Raw genomic sequence first — 18,047 nt, 5'->3', positions numbered from 1 at the left:
AGTTACTGAACAGCTGCCTCCAGGACTACCTGATTCAGAGCAGCTGTCAGTCAGAACAACATAAACTGTTTATAGTCAAAATAGAACAAATAACTGAGCATAAGCAAACTGATCAGATGAGAAAACTTTCAGACAGTATACAGTATATTTAATGTGTACTCACAGTCTTCAGGACATTGCTCTTCACACTCAGAAACTCCATCATTCAGTCATATGGATACCCAGACGAGAAACCAACTCTTTACTATAGTCCTATTATTTACATTTAAGACACTAAAAATATGTGTCAGATATGTTTTATATAATGCACACTACACGTCAAAAATTTTAGAATGCCCCATTTTTTTCCATTTTTTAAAAAAATTGAAATTCAAGTATTCAAGTCCAACAAATAGCTTGAAATGGTACAAAGGTAAGTGGTGATTTGCCAGGGGTTAAAAAAAGGTAAGGTTACTCAAAACTGAAGAATAATGTACATTTCACAATTATACAAAAAGGCCTTTTTCAGGGGACAAGAAATGGGTTAACAACTTAAAGCTGTTCTGCACCAATGGAGGTCAGTCAAGTCTTGAAAACTGGTGCTACCAAATCCTACAGATGTTCCAACTTTTCTTGATTACTTACAACCCCCTCTGTCTGCATAAAAGTAGTGCTGGAATACATTTTGGCACCACACCCTCCAGAGCATTATTTGAACAGTATTGTACAGCAGAAAGTAGTGTGTTGCTACAAAAATGGCGAGGAAAAGGCATTTAACAATAGAAGAGAGACAGACCATCATAGCACTTAAAAATGTACGTCTTTCCTACAGAGAAATTGCGAAGAAAGTCAAGGTGTCAGTGAGTCCAGTTTTCTTCACCATCAATAGGCACTCAGAAACTGGGGGGTAACTCTGACAGGAAGATGTCTGGAAGACCCAAAGCCACAACAGAATCAGAAGACAAGTTTCTGAGAGTCAACAGCTTGGTGATAGGCAGCTCACAGGACAACATTTCTAAGCACAGCTTGATAGTGGTCGTAGTAAGAAGTCTCAGTTTCAGCTGTGAAGGGAAGACTTGGATTTGCAGGTTCGGCAGATCAGACATCAAAATAAGGAAAAGAGGCTTGCTTGGACCATGAAACACCACCAATGGATTACTGAAGACTAGAAGAAGGTACTATGGACTGAAGAATCACAATCTGAAGTCTTTGGTTCATCATGCAGGATATTTGTACGCTGTTGAGTAGGCGAAAGGATGGTTCCTCAGTGTGTGACATCAACTGTCAAGCATGGAGGAGGAAGTGTGATGGTCTGGGGCTGTTTTGCTGGATCCAGGTTTGGTGACTTGTACAGAGTGAGAGGAACCCTGAACCAAAACAGCTACCACAGCATTCTGCAGCACCATGCAGTATCCTCTGGTATGTTCCTAGTTGGTTAAGGGTTCATCCTATAGCAAGATAATGACTCAAAACATAAGTCCAAGCTATGCCAGAACTACCTTAGGAAAAAAGAACAAGATGGTAAGTTTGAAAACATGGAGTGGCAGCACAGTCTCCAGACTGAAACCCCATGGAGCTGGTTTGGGACGAACGGGACAAAAGAGTGAAAGCAAAGCAACCTACAAGTACCACACATTTATGGGAACTTCTGTAACAGAGATGGAAAGAACTTTCTGAGGAATATTTGATTTCCACTGTGAAAAGAATGCCACAAATGTGTTCAAAATAACTGGAGTGTTCTAAAAAACTATAATGAAATTCATGTTTTTTTATAATGGTAGCCACACTCCAAAAGGCTTGCAAACCCGTTACTCCTGCATTCATGAGAATGTGTTTCTAAAGTATACATGATTTCAGTTCCATATAAGCTAATTATTTTGGTTTTCTTCTCCCTATAACACGGCTGTTCTTTCCCACTGCCACTGCTTGGTATATAATCGAATTGATTGATCGTAAATCCCATCATGCTGTTGCCAGTGTTTGCTTCTCTGCTTGGGTCTCTTCAGGACAACCATGTTTTGGATTGGCTCTCTGTTTGCTTCATCATTTATTTATGCACATCAGATATGGACAGATTTCCGATTATTTCCCTCTGGATCTGGTTCAACATTTTATGTGTTCTGGAGCAGCACAGAATTCAAACCCAACAAGGAAATCATTTCTTCAAAGCATCACATCACTAAAACTAGGAAAGCACTCAGAGAGCGCAGTACTCCACCAAGGCTGTTCATTCCCCCATATGGCATCGTCAGAAATGCAGCGTTTGTTATTGATCATCAGAAATCATGGCACCATAGAATGTGGCCATTTAATATAGATGTACCCACAAACAAAATGACCTTGTGCTGAGCACAGGCGTGTGTTATGCATGTGTATGTTATGTACGGGTACTGAATCACATGACCTAAATATGTAGCAGGCGGCAGGAAGTGATGGGACTGAGAAACACCCCCACAATTTAATCAATTATTTCTTGTATCATTTCCAACGGATAAGTCCCGAAAAGTCTGCAGCAGGCGATTTGTAGTAGGATCACAATCCTGTGATTGTTAGCAGGCAATGTTCACTTGTTGTTAGTTACAGTGACGCCATGCCGTTATCTCGCAATGATACAGAAATCTTCCATGGATCCACACTGTAAGCTGCATCACTGCCAAAGTCTAATCACTTGTCCTTGTGTCATTTCTGACCTTCCCTGAAAATTTCAACCAAATCTGCTAATATGTTTTTGAATAATGTTGTGAACAGAAAAACGTGCGCCACTTGTCATGACTGCCGCGTTATTTGGCGGAGTAAAAAAAGACTCTTTTAAAGTCCCTTTTACGTTCTGCGTCATCCTGAAGTCTGACTTCATGTAGCAACTGCTCCAGCCAATGATGTCATCAACACTTTATACACCACTGAATCAAACGGACTTCCTTTCCATCACCAAGAGCACGTTCTGTGTAACTGCACTTATTAATATATTAATATCGTGTGATGACTTCATTTCAGTCCTTCGACCTGCAATATTATGAAAGAGTCAGAAGCAAACCCAGGAACATTTCATTGTTTACTTTCAACCTCATGTTCAAAAAGTTACATAGTATTTTAACAATTAAAATGTGCTAAAGCACAGCATTCTAAACTTCTAAAAGCCGCTTCGGACAAATACAGAACAATTCAATGAGCATAAAAAAAGAAACCTGTATATGTATAATAATAAAAAGTGTAAAACACCTACACATTAAAAATCATTGAACGTCACCATTAATGAAAATAAAACAGAACGGGAAATGTACAAAAGTCTGTGGGGACACAGGAGGAGGAAACTTCCATAATAAGAGTGGAGTGTGTTTGAACGTGACTGAAGGTTGCTTTAATCGAACATGTCATCGTCGTCATCGTCTTCCTCGTTGTCCGACTCGTGAAAGTACTTCACCTCTTTCTTGGCGCGGCCCGGCCGGTCACGGGACGGAGCACTCAGGGCGCTCAGGCTGTTGCTGTCGTCGTCCTCGTCATCAGATGGAGGTTTCTGCGGCTTCTGTGCAAAAAGATGATAAAATGCTTTTTATGGTGACCACTTACATTATTACTGCACTGCATGGGAAGCGTATGATAGCAATCCATAGCCTTCATTTATACTACCATTCAAAAGTTTTGGGTCACTTAGAAATGTCCTTATTTTTGAAAGAAAAGCAGGTTTTTGCAATGAAGATAACATTAAATGAATCAGAAATACAGTCCAGACATTGTTAATGTGGTAAATGACTATTCTAGCTGGAAATGACTGATTTTTAATGGAATATCTCCATAGGGGTACAGAGGAACATTTCCAGCAACCATCACTCCTGTGTTCTAATGCTACATTGTGTTAGCTAATGGTGTTGAAAGGCTAATTGATGATTAGAAAACCCTTGTGCAATTATGTTAGCACATGAATAAAAGTGTGAGTTTTCATGGAAGACATGACATTGCCTGGGTGACCCCAAACTTTTGAACAGTAGTGTGCATAAAATGCACATACAGTCAGTTTCTGTGTTCAAAATGTCACTAGAAGGATAAGTCCTTCATGGATTATTTCCACCTGGTGCATTTCTCATTAATGTGGCTATTGTGGCTCTGTGGCTTGTGCTAACTTCACACTTTACAACTCCATTGTAGAGATTTCAGGAAACATCAATGGTCACTTAACTCAGCACGTTTTTTACTTCTCCTCTACAGACTTTTAATTTAGCTGTTTTTGTGTCTGAACTACTTCTTTTCAGTGTTTTGGAAATAAAATTACTTTCATAGTGTAATCTGAAAATACATTTCCAATATAAATCCTCTGTTAAAGACGAACTACTGACTGTAGTAATCTCGTATATGGAATTTAATTGTTTTTCAGATGTCTTTCAGTAATTTCTAAATACATTTTCCTGAGTCTTAATACTGTGTTCTTGTTGTCTTTGCTCACACTTTTTCATGTTCTGTTTTTTACATAGGCAGATAAAGCAGATATTTCTAATTTGTATGTCGCCTCAAAAAACTTCCATTAAGATGTTGCCTTCAAACACAGGAGGGTACTCACTCTGCCAACAAGTTTTGCTGCTTTCTTCATCGGACTGTACTCGTCTTCAGAACCAGAGCCCTTCCTCTTCCTCCCCCGACCTTTACCTGCAACATAAACTTAAAGTGACCAAAAGCTCACTGCCAGCAATATGACTCTTATTGTTTTGTTTTTCTATAAAAGGAAACACTGAATGTGCTCCGTACCTTTAAGAGCTGGTGCTGGCTTCTTGGACCCAGTGTCGGAGTCAGAATCCCAGATGGATTTGTCTGGTTTCTTTGCTTTGGGTGCTGGTGGTTTCTTCGGTTTGGGAGCTGCATCAGAGGGTTTTTTAGCTGCTACACATCACAAAGAAAAAGCAGGCGTTTAAATACTGCACACACGGACCTCACAGGGTCATTTACACAGTGAGTTATCTGCCACAATGTTTCATGTAGGAAGCTCCATTTCGTAACACATTATGTAGCATCCACTATGTCCTGATTCACATTGAACTGATACTGTGTGGTAGCATTGGAACACCCTCTGCTGGACATACTGGGACATTACCTTTCTTTGCTGGCGATAGTTTGTCAAACGCAGAGCTGCTGGAATAAGTGGAGAACACTGGACCGTTGTCATCATCGCTGTCAGACTTGGACCCGTCTACAAGACAAACACAAACCAGCGTTCAGCTGCTGCACTTTCAGTACACGTCACTGCAGTAAAGAGAACATCCACATCTTCACCTTCATCTCCTCAAAATATCATCTCCTCAAATCTGCAACCTTTCTTTGTTGTATTCAGTCCAGTGCTTAATTGTTAGTTTTATTACGTTTGCAACAGATAATTTTCATGTGATTTGATTTTAAAATCAGTGATTCCAAAAGATCTGAGCTCAGATAAAGAAGGTCCATCAGATGACTCAGTCATGTTCCAAATGTGCTTGTTTTGACTTCATCGATTTGCTATTTAACACTAAAATTAAATCTATATGTAGCCCTGTGATAGACTGGTGACCTGTCCCCAGGGTGTCCCCTGTCTTCACCGTAAGTCAGCAGGGATAGACTCCAGCACCCCGCGACCCTAATGTGGATTAAGGGCTGCATAGACAATGGATGGATGGATCTGTATTTCCTTAATTTATCAATTTATAAATGTGTATGTGATGTGTTACTTATGTCTCATATTCCATCTTGCAAATAATTTTTTACTTCTTGTAAGAGTGACAGTTTGCTTTGATGTAAAGATGCTCTTTATGACAGAACAGTTGGGCAATCTGACCTCCTTCAGGGTTTTACATGGAAGTTTGGATGCTTAAAGCTGCCATTCAGTTGAGTTCTATGTTTTTAGTTGCAATGATTTTTAGTTCACTCACACTAACAGACTAACCTACAGGTACTAATATGGTGCATCAGCAAAAACAGCGACAAAGACAGCTGCTAGCAACTAAATAATAAAAGAATAATAAAATGTAAAACTTATAAAGATGAAACACGTTCAGCACATCTGCTACAGCTCACACAATACACTCTGGTGAGTAACCTTCTGTTTGTTTACAGGACAATTCCACAGGTCACCTTTAACTCATGGGCGGCACAGTAAAAAGGAAACATCCTTAAAGTACAGCAAACATGAAACTGTGTTGATGTAAGGCGGGGCAGGAATGAACTGAGGTGGAATATGACAGACATACACATCAGAACAGGAAAAATAAAAATTAAACTGAAAAGTGTCATCACGTCTTCATTCAAAAACAAATCGAAAAACAAGTTTACTATTCCATTACTTTAAAAGCAACTTAATCTTTTCCCGTTATTGATTATACAGGGTGGAATGTTGGTAAGGTGATTTGCACTGATGCCTGGGTGGGTTTTCCCGGTGCTCGGACTTCCTTCCACAATCCAAAAACAAGCGTAGGTTAACTGTGATTTTAAACTTTAAGTGTGAGTGTGAGCAGGCAGTGCTGGCTTTTTCTCTTTGTGTTGGTCCTGTGAAGGATGTAACCTGCATTTCAACCCATGTCAGCTGGGAGCTCCAGCCCCCAAATCCTCTATAGACAAAGAAGCAGTGCATAGAAAATGGATTGATGGAGGAAAAGAACATACTGCTGTAACTACACTGAACACATAACATATGTGGACTGTTTGTGAAGTGCAAGTGCCGTGGAATCTATCTTGTTACTGGCTACACCAAGACAGTGAACTTCCATTTTGGGGTTGTGCCAGTTCTGGGACCCAGATGAGCACTGTGAAAACAATTCGAGGGCTGTGCAAACCTATTGCAAAAATATAAATAGAAGGCGGGTCTATTTTTACTAGTGGTGGGACGCGATTAAAAACATTTATCTAATTAATTAGAGGCTTTTAATTAATTTATCACAATTAATCACATTTTTTGTCAAATTGTAATATTTGACACAATAAGCAAAGTTTTTCAATTCAAATAAATTTTGGTTGATGACTGAATCGATGAACAGACATATACGTGAACTTCAACAGCAAAACTGTTTGTTTCATTTATATTTATATGTGCATTTTTCATCTGTCTACTACATTCACAGATTACTGCAAACTCAGTGTCCAATTATAACAGCTATATTCAACTTTTTAAGACTAAACTCAAGCACTTTCAATGTCTTGAAAAGTGGTCTATTATGTGCTGGATACATCGTTTGCTGGTACCGCTGTCGTAGCTAACGTTAGCTCTGGTGCTAACAGCGACATGTTTTGTATTGAAATGAGACTGTTGGCTTCAAGTGCTGCAGTGATCAGAAAACTCTTTGTTGCACAAATTTCACAAAACCACGCTTTTATCCAAGCTGCCATCGGGAAGTTTTTTAAAGAAAACTTTCCACCCAACAAGCTCAATACGGTCTGATCTTCCTTCACTGTTCACCAGACTTTCTTATGCGCTGACATCACTCAGTGCATCCTGTGCATCTTCTTTGCAGCTGGAAAATAGATTTTAGGTTCATTACTTCATCTACCAGGCTGGAGTGTGCATCAGTGTTACTGATGTGCCAGAAATTAGGGAACTGAGAAAGATGCGATTAAATGCGTTATTTTATTTTTTTTAACGCATTATTTTTTTTCATTATTAATTAATCTAAATTAACGCATTAAAGTCCCAGCCCTAATTTCTACGTTTGCAGCGTGGACCTCTTTGGTGCATACACACTACTTGCTGTTCTAGCTTGGTGTAGCCAGTTTGATTGACAAGAGTGAAAATGTAGTGATGTGGCAGCTGCTCTGTGAACCATTTGCACATTCCATGTTCAGTGAGTTATAGAGTGAGTCAGCACGGTAGAAGGTTGAAAGACGGTGACACTCGTGTCACTACAGAGTCCAGGTAGGTTGTGTGACTGCATATTGACACTGCGTTGATACTCACCACTGTCATTGCTCTTTTCAGATAAGGCTGACTTGGATGAGAAGATGCTGGTTGTGTCTTTCTTTTTAGCTACAGGTGCAGACCTTCGGAGAAGCAGAGACATGCATTCAACATTTATCATCATTCCAAATATTTTTGGACATTTTTGTCTTCATTAGAAAGCAGACAAGTACAGAGATGACAGGATGTTAGTGGGAGAAAGAGGGTAACAGGCATGCAGCACAAATGGATTTGAACTGGGGACACTGCAGCTACATTGTCAGTGTCTTGCACTCTTTTGGGCACAAGGATGATGGAAAGTATTAGACATGTAACACAAATGACTGCAAAGCAACTACAACAACTAGCACTGTACTTTGAACACACAGCGTGATTCCTAAATCTTACGTGGTCTTTTGTTTGGGTGGAGGGTAGGAGTCTTCGTTGTCTTCATCTTCGTCGTCGTCGTTGTCGTGGTCATTGTAGCGGTCCTTGGTGCCGGAGAAAGTGAAGTCATCTTTGAACGACCTCACCGGGGAAGAAGCCACATCGTCGTCTCCGTTCTCCTCTTCGTCTGCCTCCTCCTCCGAGAAGTCAAACGTGTACTTAGGCTTGGAAGCTGAAAGATGAGAGCAGAGAGTGTGTCACAGCACATTATTATTGCCGAGGATTCTGATGCCTTGTACAATTATTGTTTCTGTTGCAGTTGGGTTACATCACTCAGCGCCCTCAGACACCTGAAGCCGTCAGAGGCTAATCAGTTATTTTCAGCCCCAGGCGGTTTGAAGTGAAGGAGTTCACTGTGGATTGAAATGAAATACTCCCAGGCACAGTAACCAGCTACCTGATGCTGACGGTGGGTCGTATCAAAGAATTCAGATGTATTAAAAAGAGAAACCAGCTAGATACTGTACCAGGAAAACAAGTTAAAACAGGAAATCTCAAATCACTAATAAATTACTGCTATATCTACTACTAATTATTTATTTATTCAGATTCTTTGAAATTTCTCATCTTGCTGATGTGGATTAGCATGTTTTTAAAGGTTTTTATAGAACACTCAGATACAGTACACACACTGAAGGAGTTATTGTTTAGTGAACGTGTTTTTTCATCTTGTGTACATACAGATATCTGGCAAACTGCTTTGTACAGTAAGTAAAAATCTGTATAAGTGTAGTTGGCCTCACTTAATAGTGTACAGTTTTATAATTAAAATTTATGTCCAAAGTACTTTAAACTGTCAGTGAGGCTTGTCTGAACCTTTTAATCAAATTATTTTAAAAGCTTCAACCTGTTTCCTATGTTAGTGGAAATGGCAAAAAACAGAAAAACGTCCTTAATTTCACAAAAAAAGTTTTTCCGCTGACTTGAGGTGGTTTTTGATTTAATGCACATAACTGCAGATGGAAAAACCTTTTCCGACTAAGTTCTGACGTAGTAAATATTTAGGTCAGATGACTGAGACTGAGATGACTTCCACTGTCTTCACACCAGGACGCATGAGACAGAATAATTACAACTTGCTTAAGTGAAAATAATTTTTGAAGACTTCTCTCCATTTTTTTCTCACAGATGGACAAAGTTTTGTTTGTTTCGTCTGTAAGGGTTTTCAGTGGTTAGCAAAGAACCGGGGTGTGTTCCAATATCCACACTATTTAGTATGCCTAAAAAAGAGTGACTCTTTCCTACTCAAAGTATGTCAAATACAGTACGCTAAAAACACCAGCATGTTCATTTGGTCGGATTTTGCGGCCTGCCAGTCAGCATTCTGTTTTTGGCCAATCTGACCCTCTATCATCTGTGCAGATACGTGACAGGTCATGGTATCTCATCTGAGGATAAATAAGCTTGAGCTCTGAAAATTTCATCCAAATCCGTTACTCTGTTTTTGAGTAATGTCGAGAATGGACAGACAGACTGACAACCCAACGCCGATCGTCACATAACTCCACCACATTCCTTGGCGGAGTAAAAAGTATGTGATATGGCACGCTGGTATTGTTTCTGGTTTTTCTACTCTGTTCATCTCAGCCATTTGTAAATAGCACCTTCTGATGACACTACACTGCCTCATATATTAGTCCTTCTTTTTCTGCGACATTTCGATCTATAACTGACAGTTACATGTAAACAGAGCTATTGTGACTCACTGACTGGCATGTTTTTAATAGTTTCTGGAGAACAATGAAATTCTAAGGCACAGAGGAATATATCAGGCTTTGCTACACACACAGCATGTCGATAGACTAAAAACAGATGTAAACAATGAACAGTCCCTGCAAGAAACAGAATGCTGGCGGTGAAAGTAAATATTTATTGTAACTGAAAGTGTACCTGACGCCCTCTGGGACTTGGTCTCTCTAGGAATGACAGGTTCACTGTTCTCTACGTCACTGTCTGACTTGGACTCGTCATCAGACCAGGGGTTTCTCTTCTTCATCTTCTTTGCAGAAGCACCTTTGGGTCCTGGAGGCTTTTTAACTCTGGGAGCTCCTGTAACACAGTAAACAAGATTACCAGACTCTTTGTTGACTATTTTCACTTTGGAAGGAGGAGCTCCTGCTTCTTCAAAAATGGATGAGTTTTATTTCTCACTGCACTACAAAGCATCAAACAGGCTTGGGGTAAAATGTACTTTTCATATTGCTTCAACACAACATACAGAGGAGAACTGACACACTTTCTGACACGCAAAAACGTCAATCTGTCTCCAATAATGAATTATTTATTTACACCTACAAGTGCAGTGCTCACAACCTCGATTTCCTCCTCAACCTTCAAAAAACCAGCTGAGAATCTATCCTTTTTCACGTAACACATTGGAATAAAAACAGCAATTAGTACTGATACCAAAGTGCTGTTAATCTGTTTTTAGTATTCTTATCAAATAAATCACAAATATGAAGCTTAGTGAAATGGTTTCAATATGTGCAATGAAAAGTACTGACCAGGCTCTTTCTTTTCTTTCTTGACACGGGGAGCTTTGGGTTTGGGTACAGAGTTTTCTCCTGCTCCTCCTGTTCCTCCCTCACCTCCCAAACCATCATCATCAAACTCCAACTTCACTGCAGGGTCGGAATCACTCTGAGGGGAGGAACGCAAAATGTTATTGTTAAAGCCAAAATGAGAAACTGAGTAAATGTTTACAAGAGTAAGTGTTGTTATACCTGTGTGATGATTTGTGTTTTAGTAATTTTACAGTAGAAGCTACATTATGTATGTGTATGTTGCTAGTTTCACACCAGTTACATTTATCTCATCCATCATTCTGCAGGTGTTTTTAAACCCAAATAAAGTAGTTACCTTCTTCTTTTTGGTCAGTTTCTTGGCAGCATCAGCTTTAATTGGCTGAGTTGGAGGTTCCACCCTGCGGCCAAAGGGTGAAGGCATTGTCTCCTGCAGGTTCAGCTTCTTCGCTTTAGGTTTGCCCACTTTACCCTTCACCAGTTTGATGGCCTTCCCTGAATTCTGCTCCTCTCGCTCCTGAGTCTCCACATTCTGACAAACAAAACACCAAAATGATAACGCAACATTGCTTTCTGTCCATTCATCACGGTAGTCAAAAGCTCACAAACAAATAAAATGAAGGTCAGATAAGACCATTTAGGAGAAGTGGACATGTCTGTCATCTAATAGCACATGATTCAATTGTACGTTTAATTCCATCAGAAAGGTCACACTCCACTGGCCTCCTTTGTAGCCCACTGAAGCCTAAAACCTGCCAGCAGGTTTAAAGAGCATGTTATCTTTTAAATGGAAAAAATATCACCAAAATCATAAAAATTTATCAAAGGCAGAAATAGGAAAAACAGAAAGAATCATCGAATAATTCAACTTTCTGACAGACCTTGAACAAACTGTGTGTGATGTGCAATCTGGTTTGGAATAAACCCAATCTAAACTTAAAATCATGGTATTTCATCAATATCACTTTATTGGACATGTCATATTTTAAGATCAACCCAAAATAAACCAAATAAACCAGGTAATATAAAAAAATAATAATATTCTAAACAACTGAGAAGTCCTAACTGTCTCAGTAGCAAACAGCAGTCATGTGACAGAAATTCAGGAACTATTCAGCTGAAGTGCAGGCTGTGTTTACATAGAGCAGAGAGGAGACAAGACAACTTGTGTTGTGTTGTTTCCACAGAGGTGCAGGATTTTTTACTGCAATGAGGGGTGAAGGGTGAGTAAACATGAAACAAAAACTGCTTGGAGTTGAGATGAGAGAAGTTCTGTTTTATTTCACTAATTGATTTAGTTTATTTAGTTCTATTTTGTTTATGTTTTTTTTTTCATGAGCACTGTTAAGATGTTTCAGACGGTCAGTCAGTCGCCTTTGCAGCTGCTGTCTGGCAGCATCGATGTTCACTATTATGAATATGTTCAGTCGTTTGTAACTACACCACCACCACAATAACTGACTTCAACACAAAACTTACATTCAGCTCTTCAATGAAGATGGCCAAGTCCTCCTTCCACAGATCCTCAGGAGATTTCTTCTGCAGATCATTCAGCTCTCCTCTCTGCACAAACACACATTCACCTGCTAATCAACACAAATCCACCACACATTTTCACATACTATATCTCAGCTACGGTCCTTGATCGTGGTGAGTTTATCATCATGTCTGGGCTCCCATTTAGTTAAGTCCTGATGAATAAATACAACCACTACAATACCCAGAATATCCACAAAATCCTGGCAGGCATGAATAAAGAGAAAACCTCTGACGAAAGTCACTAGATGAGACAACGCAAATAAATATTGTTGATAAATACCTTTATGTCCCTCTGTTTCAGCAGCCCATCCACCTTCTCTTTAGTCAAGCACCACAGAGGCATGTTGAGGATGTAGTTGAAGTCTGGCCCTGACGAGGAGCCAGAGCCCACTGAGCCGTCACTGTCATTTCCGTCACGGTAATCTTCTTCCTGAGACTGTCAGAGGAAAAACAAGATCCCATCACACAGCAGAAAATCACACTCATGTTGCTGTCTGTACTTTCTGCCATGTCTAATGCAGATTTGCTGATCTGCTGCCATGACATGTTCAGAGGAGGGTCTCCCTCTTGTGGTAGTTACCAGTACTAATCACTGTATTTTTATTGATTTTCTTTGACTTCGTAAGATGTGCAGGAGAGTGCAGATGTGTTTTCTAGCAGTTCTATTGTACCTTTTCCTGAGATTTGGTCCAGGCAGCCACAGGATCAGATTCATAGCCTTTCTGGACCAGCATGCGGATCAGTTCACGCTTGGATTTGTTCTCTGTTTAAAAAGAAAAAAAAAGAGTTAGAAAAGAAAATGTATTCAAACAAACATTCTCCATAACATACGGAGCTGACAGAAGTAAACGTAATCACTGAAGTATTTTACCAATTGTAATTTTTCCTTCGATCTTCTCCAGTACAAAGCGAGCCTGGTTGGACAGTTTGGAGGCCTCAGCCCCCAAGCTGCCTAGTAACCAGTCCTTCCTCAGTTTATAGTAGTGCAGGCGGAGCTCAAAGAACTCTCTGAGGATGTCGTGGACTGAATCATATCTCTTCATACAGCCCATGTGATCAAACAGCACCTGACAATTAAGTATTTCAAAATGACCTGTTCAATACGTAACATCCATATTTTAAAACAGTAAAATAACGAAGACAATCAACCAATGTCGTCATTTACCATGGAGTTGCAGGTGAGACTGGACTGCAGTTTGAAGACTTTGTGAAGGCCGACTGCCTCAGCCTGGGCCAGCTTCTCCTCAGACATACGAACCACAAACTTGACTGTAGTATCTGTGTGGTATTCTTTATAATCGTTGATGAGAGCTGGTGTCTTGTCAGTGCCCTGCAGCATGGGTTCCAGCACAGACTCCTTATAGGCCTGCACACAGGACCAAAGATACAGTTATTCCAATTATACATCTAACAATACAGAAACAGAAACGTTTACCTCACGTGTTCAACTGTTTTTTGCTGTGGTCTATTGTTATTTATACACATTAATGCAAGATATTCTAGGAAAAGAAGCTCGTCGTACCTGTGTCCATGTCCGGACTGGAAGCTCTGTGATCTCAACGGTGTTTTTGTCTATGACTGACACCTCTCCACTGACAAGGTACTGGTTTTGACCCAGTTCATGAATCACCCCTTTGAAGTTTTTGTAGCTGGGAAGCTGTAGACAAAAAATTACACAGAAAGAATAACTGAAGGAGTTCACCAAACGTACCAAACAACAAGCCATGCTGGTCTTTAGGGGAATAGGGGAAACAGCTGATTTGTGTTTCCCTACTAAATGTGGTGACAGCTGCCAAAAGGTCTCCTGTGTTTTGTTTCCAACAGCCAATGTGAGTTCATTTTTGGAATTAGAACAGTTAGAACTAAGCAACCTAGGTATCAGTTGCTGCGCTGCATAATCTGAAGTTTGAGAGCATTTGGCTGTCACCAGGCTCTATTGTTGACTGGTGTTTTAACTAATGGAATGGGTTTTCAATTTGTAGGAAGGGTGTGCTAGTCTTCTTATATTACTTACAATTGTTCCTCCTAATGTTTTTGTAAATACCCAAATGAATAGTATGCCTGTTTGGTTAGAAGGTTTTCTGTCAAACACCCCATCCCCATTTGGCCTATTTACCCATTAATATCTGGCTGCACTGAAACAGTCATTTTGGACATTAAGATTCCCACAATGATTGAATACATGTAAGCCATCAGAACCCTGCTGACATTCAGATTTGATTGATCCTAACATTAGTTTGACTAGTAATGATTATCCTGCTGTTTGTTTATTTGTCGTTTAAGGTTCTCCCTCCTTTGGAACTGGCTGCTTTACTTTTGATTTTTATTTCTGCATCTTGTGAACTGTGGATACTCACTGCATTCAGGAGATTAGCTTCCTATTCAGTAGCAACATTAGCAAGCTGACGTCCACAACATACAGTAGACTTCATCAGAGAGAGTATCACACTTTGATCAGATCCATTTTAGCTAATCATAAGATAAGGATCCATTAAATATTCCTGGATCAATCCAGGCATAAATGGAATGGGTCAGGACATCACTAATATAGAGCATTTGATATATGTTGTATACATTAAACTTTCTGTGATTCAATTTAGACTGTTCAGGTCAACAAAATAACTGAGTGGAATATTTTTGGCAAAAAACAGCTATGTCATACACAGATACACTCTATGAATCCCAGATTGACATAAGGCAGATTACTTTATATGTATGAAACATTGTCCTCAATAATGTAATGGCAATTAAAAAAAACTGTTTAAGTATGGAAAAGACGGTGAGTCAATGTGTCAGAGATTAGATGTGATCACACCTTCAAGTCCTACTCTTGGCCTGTAAGAAATCAGGGACTGATTGACTCGGCTGCTTCCAATTAAAGCAGTAAATCCACTTGGCTTAAATAAATGGTTTTCTTTTTGTGTTGTGAGTTTTCAGACTGTTTACCATTGGCATGGGTTCCTGGTGGTTGAGCATTCTGTTGATGTTGTTGACAATCTCTCGGGGGTCGTAGTTGGGGATTTTACACGCCCAGCCAGTTCCAATGCCCTCTGCACCATTCACCAGAACCATTGGAATGATGGGAATGTACCACTCTGGCTCCACTTTCTGGTTGTCATCATACAGGAACTTGAGCAGGTTGGCGTCCACTGCTGGGAACAACAGCTTGGCAAGAGGACTGCAACAAAGGAGATCACCATTTTGAGCATTAAAATTAATCTTTAGAGTTTATGTAAAGGTTTCAGACAAGAAACCACTTTTGTGAAAAACTAAAATTTGTCAGAAAAAAAGGAATGTGAATGTCAAATTAAAAGTAAAACTATACTATAATTGCCAACTGGCATAAGCAGAAGAATCATCTACTATGTTTCTTGTTTGCTATACCTGAGCATGGTGAAGATGTAACGAGGGCTGGCAGCATCTTTGCCACCATTGATGCGAGTACCAAACTGACCCAGAGGCTGGAGGATGTTCACATTGTTGCTACCCACAAAGTTCTGGGCCAAGTTCACGATGGTCATCATGAGAGCTTGCTGCAATGGACAAATGGGAAATGGGTGGTCAGTAACAGTGAACAAAAGGCAGAATCAATAAGTGTGTTTATGTGGACATGAGTATTCTGGTTGTCATTAGGTCAACAAGATACAAAGATTAAAACAGGTCGATGGGTATGAGGGCAAGCGATTTGTCTTTTGGAAGTGTTGTGTCATTGTAATAGAACCAGAAAACAACATATTGTTTTGATAGCTGATTGAATATCAATTATTTTAATCACAATTTTTAACCAACTTCATTTTCTTTATGTGTTAATTTAAATTTGGTTACATTTAGATTTCAGGGCCCTGGCAAAATGTTGCTAAGGTACCCTCCTATCTGACCAGTGAGCCATGCAAACCATTTTTCCATAGCCACACAGTCACAACTGATACCCAGTATTGCCACTAGATTAGAGATAGATAGATAGATAGATAGATAGATAGATAGATAGATAGATAGATAGATAGATAGATAGATAGATAGATAGATAGATAGATAGATAGATAGATAGATAGATAGATAGATAGATAGATAGATAGATAGATAGATAGATAGATAGATAAAACCTTTATTGATCCCACAGCGGGGAAATTTACAGTGTAACAGCAGCAAATAGAACAGTTTGAATAAAAAAGAGAGCAGCACACAATGCACACAGTATATAGATATATTTTCTTCTTCTAGAAGAAAAAATACAATATTTACAGCAAAATTCCTATGAAATTGCACAGCATCTTTTTTTACATTTTTATTGCACAGTTTGTGAGTGAACTGAACTATTGGGAGCAGGCTTGATTCTAACAATCCTCCCTTTAATAAAACACCTGTCAGTCTAAGAATTAATAGATAACAATTCTTTTATTACCTTTACTAGCTGCATCAGGCCCAGTCAAAGTGATTCCCCCAGATTAGAAAGTCTGACTAGATGCGGGTATTTATCACTGTGAATATTCAATCAGTAATACTAAAGTTACTTACTTTACTTACGTTTTACTTTGATTCAGTATGGTACATTGTCAGAGAAATGCACTTTCTCAGTTATCATGTTTAAATGTAGGAAGTTTAAAGTCTAAGGGCTGTAATGTGCAGCTGTGGTATTAGGAGTAAGTGGCTGCATTAAGAGTTCAATGCGTGGTAAAATAAACATATAGACTTCCACAATTGACAGCTTTTCTTCTTTTTTTTATCATTTGCAGTAACAGTACTTTTAACAGAAGCAAGAGTTGATAACCACTGAGGTACTCATTACCACTGACTGGGGTTTTAGGTTTTGTCAAGTCAGCCAAAACAAATAAAGCCTGGCTCTGTCAAACTTATATCCTAATACATACACGTGGTTATCTTTTCCAAGCTCAGCTCATTATTTTACACTGGATGGAATGCTGTATAGAAATCTCAAACTACCCTAATTGCTGTGCATCTTGCCTATAGTTACTATTGCTCTTAATTCATGTAATGAGTTGACTGTACCTCTCCATGATGGTAGGCAGACATCTCTGCCACGGAGCCAGCAAGCTGCGCCACCTTCACTTCCCTCTTGTCATTCCTTTTTAAGCAGGTAAACAACACCTTCCTCTGACCTGGCTTTAAACCTGAAAATAAGACGCACATTATCAACACATCATCCTTCTTCCAAAGTCAAAACAAAATATGATGGTTATATCCATCATAGTTTTGCTAAATACTGAATTTACGTGTTAGCATGGGCTCATGATTCTTTCACTGCAGTGTCAGAAAAAAGGAAATTCCTATGGCAAAGCATAGTGGCACAGTTCAGAGGAGGAGGAATTATACAAACCGTCAACCAAGGATGGGATGGATCTCTCATTGTCAGAGTTAGAGAACAGAATCAGCTCTTTGTTGATGAAGTCATTGTAGGAGAGGTGCCTGGCTTGATTTCCATAAAGGTATTGCTGAGAAAACAATTCATTCAGGAATGTCAATGTCATCAAATGTCATGTGATCATTTGTCTGTTTACATTTCAATTCCAACATCATCAACTACCAATAAACCAGTGTGATGTAACAAGAGTTTTTAAACTCTCTGTCCAAATAATTTTCACAGTTGAAGGATCACACATAAAAACCCAAAACATATTCAGATATAAACTTTCCACTTCTCATCACCGAACCACACAACT

General features: G+C 39.4%; 1 protein-coding gene across 2 annotated transcripts in view; it reads right to left on the bottom strand.

The window, feature by feature from the left end:
* Positions 1 to 3,018: 3,018 nt before the first annotated feature.
* top2b (DNA topoisomerase II beta) overlaps positions 3,019 to 18,047 on the bottom strand; it is a 29,999-nt gene continuing 14,970 nt past the window's right edge. For both annotated transcript variants that reach the window (XM_023277545.3, XM_023277547.3), the window contains 19 exons: positions 17,705 to 17,819; positions 17,377 to 17,498; positions 15,754 to 15,902; positions 15,316 to 15,547; positions 13,892 to 14,026; positions 13,535 to 13,735; positions 13,241 to 13,436; positions 13,041 to 13,132; positions 12,650 to 12,805; positions 12,310 to 12,393; positions 11,168 to 11,362; positions 10,813 to 10,948; positions 10,199 to 10,357; positions 8,270 to 8,480; positions 7,883 to 7,965; positions 5,060 to 5,155; positions 4,717 to 4,848; positions 4,532 to 4,617; positions 3,019 to 3,502 (listed from right to left, as the gene is read on the bottom strand). In XM_023277545.3, coding sequence (XP_023133313.2) covers positions 3,338 to 3,502; positions 4,532 to 4,617; positions 4,717 to 4,848; positions 5,060 to 5,155; positions 7,883 to 7,965; positions 8,270 to 8,480; positions 10,199 to 10,357; positions 10,813 to 10,948; positions 11,168 to 11,362; positions 12,310 to 12,393; positions 12,650 to 12,805; positions 13,041 to 13,132; positions 13,241 to 13,436; positions 13,535 to 13,735; positions 13,892 to 14,026; positions 15,316 to 15,547; positions 15,754 to 15,902; positions 17,377 to 17,498; positions 17,705 to 17,819 — 2,745 coding nt within the window. In that variant the 3' untranslated portion in view covers positions 3,019 to 3,337. The remainder of the gene's footprint in view (positions 3,503 to 4,531; positions 4,618 to 4,716; positions 4,849 to 5,059; positions 5,156 to 7,882; positions 7,966 to 8,269; positions 8,481 to 10,198; positions 10,358 to 10,812; positions 10,949 to 11,167; positions 11,363 to 12,309; positions 12,394 to 12,649; positions 12,806 to 13,040; positions 13,133 to 13,240; positions 13,437 to 13,534; positions 13,736 to 13,891; positions 14,027 to 15,315; positions 15,548 to 15,753; positions 15,903 to 17,376; positions 17,499 to 17,704; positions 17,820 to 18,047) is intronic.

This window comes from Amphiprion ocellaris, chromosome 15, assembly GCF_022539595.1.
Source record: "Amphiprion ocellaris isolate individual 3 ecotype Okinawa chromosome 15, ASM2253959v1, whole genome shotgun sequence".
NCBI lineage: Eukaryota > Metazoa > Chordata > Actinopteri > Pomacentridae > Amphiprion > Amphiprion ocellaris.
Note: the sequence above shows the minus strand (reverse complement) of the source record. Positions and strands in the feature narration are given on the sequence as shown.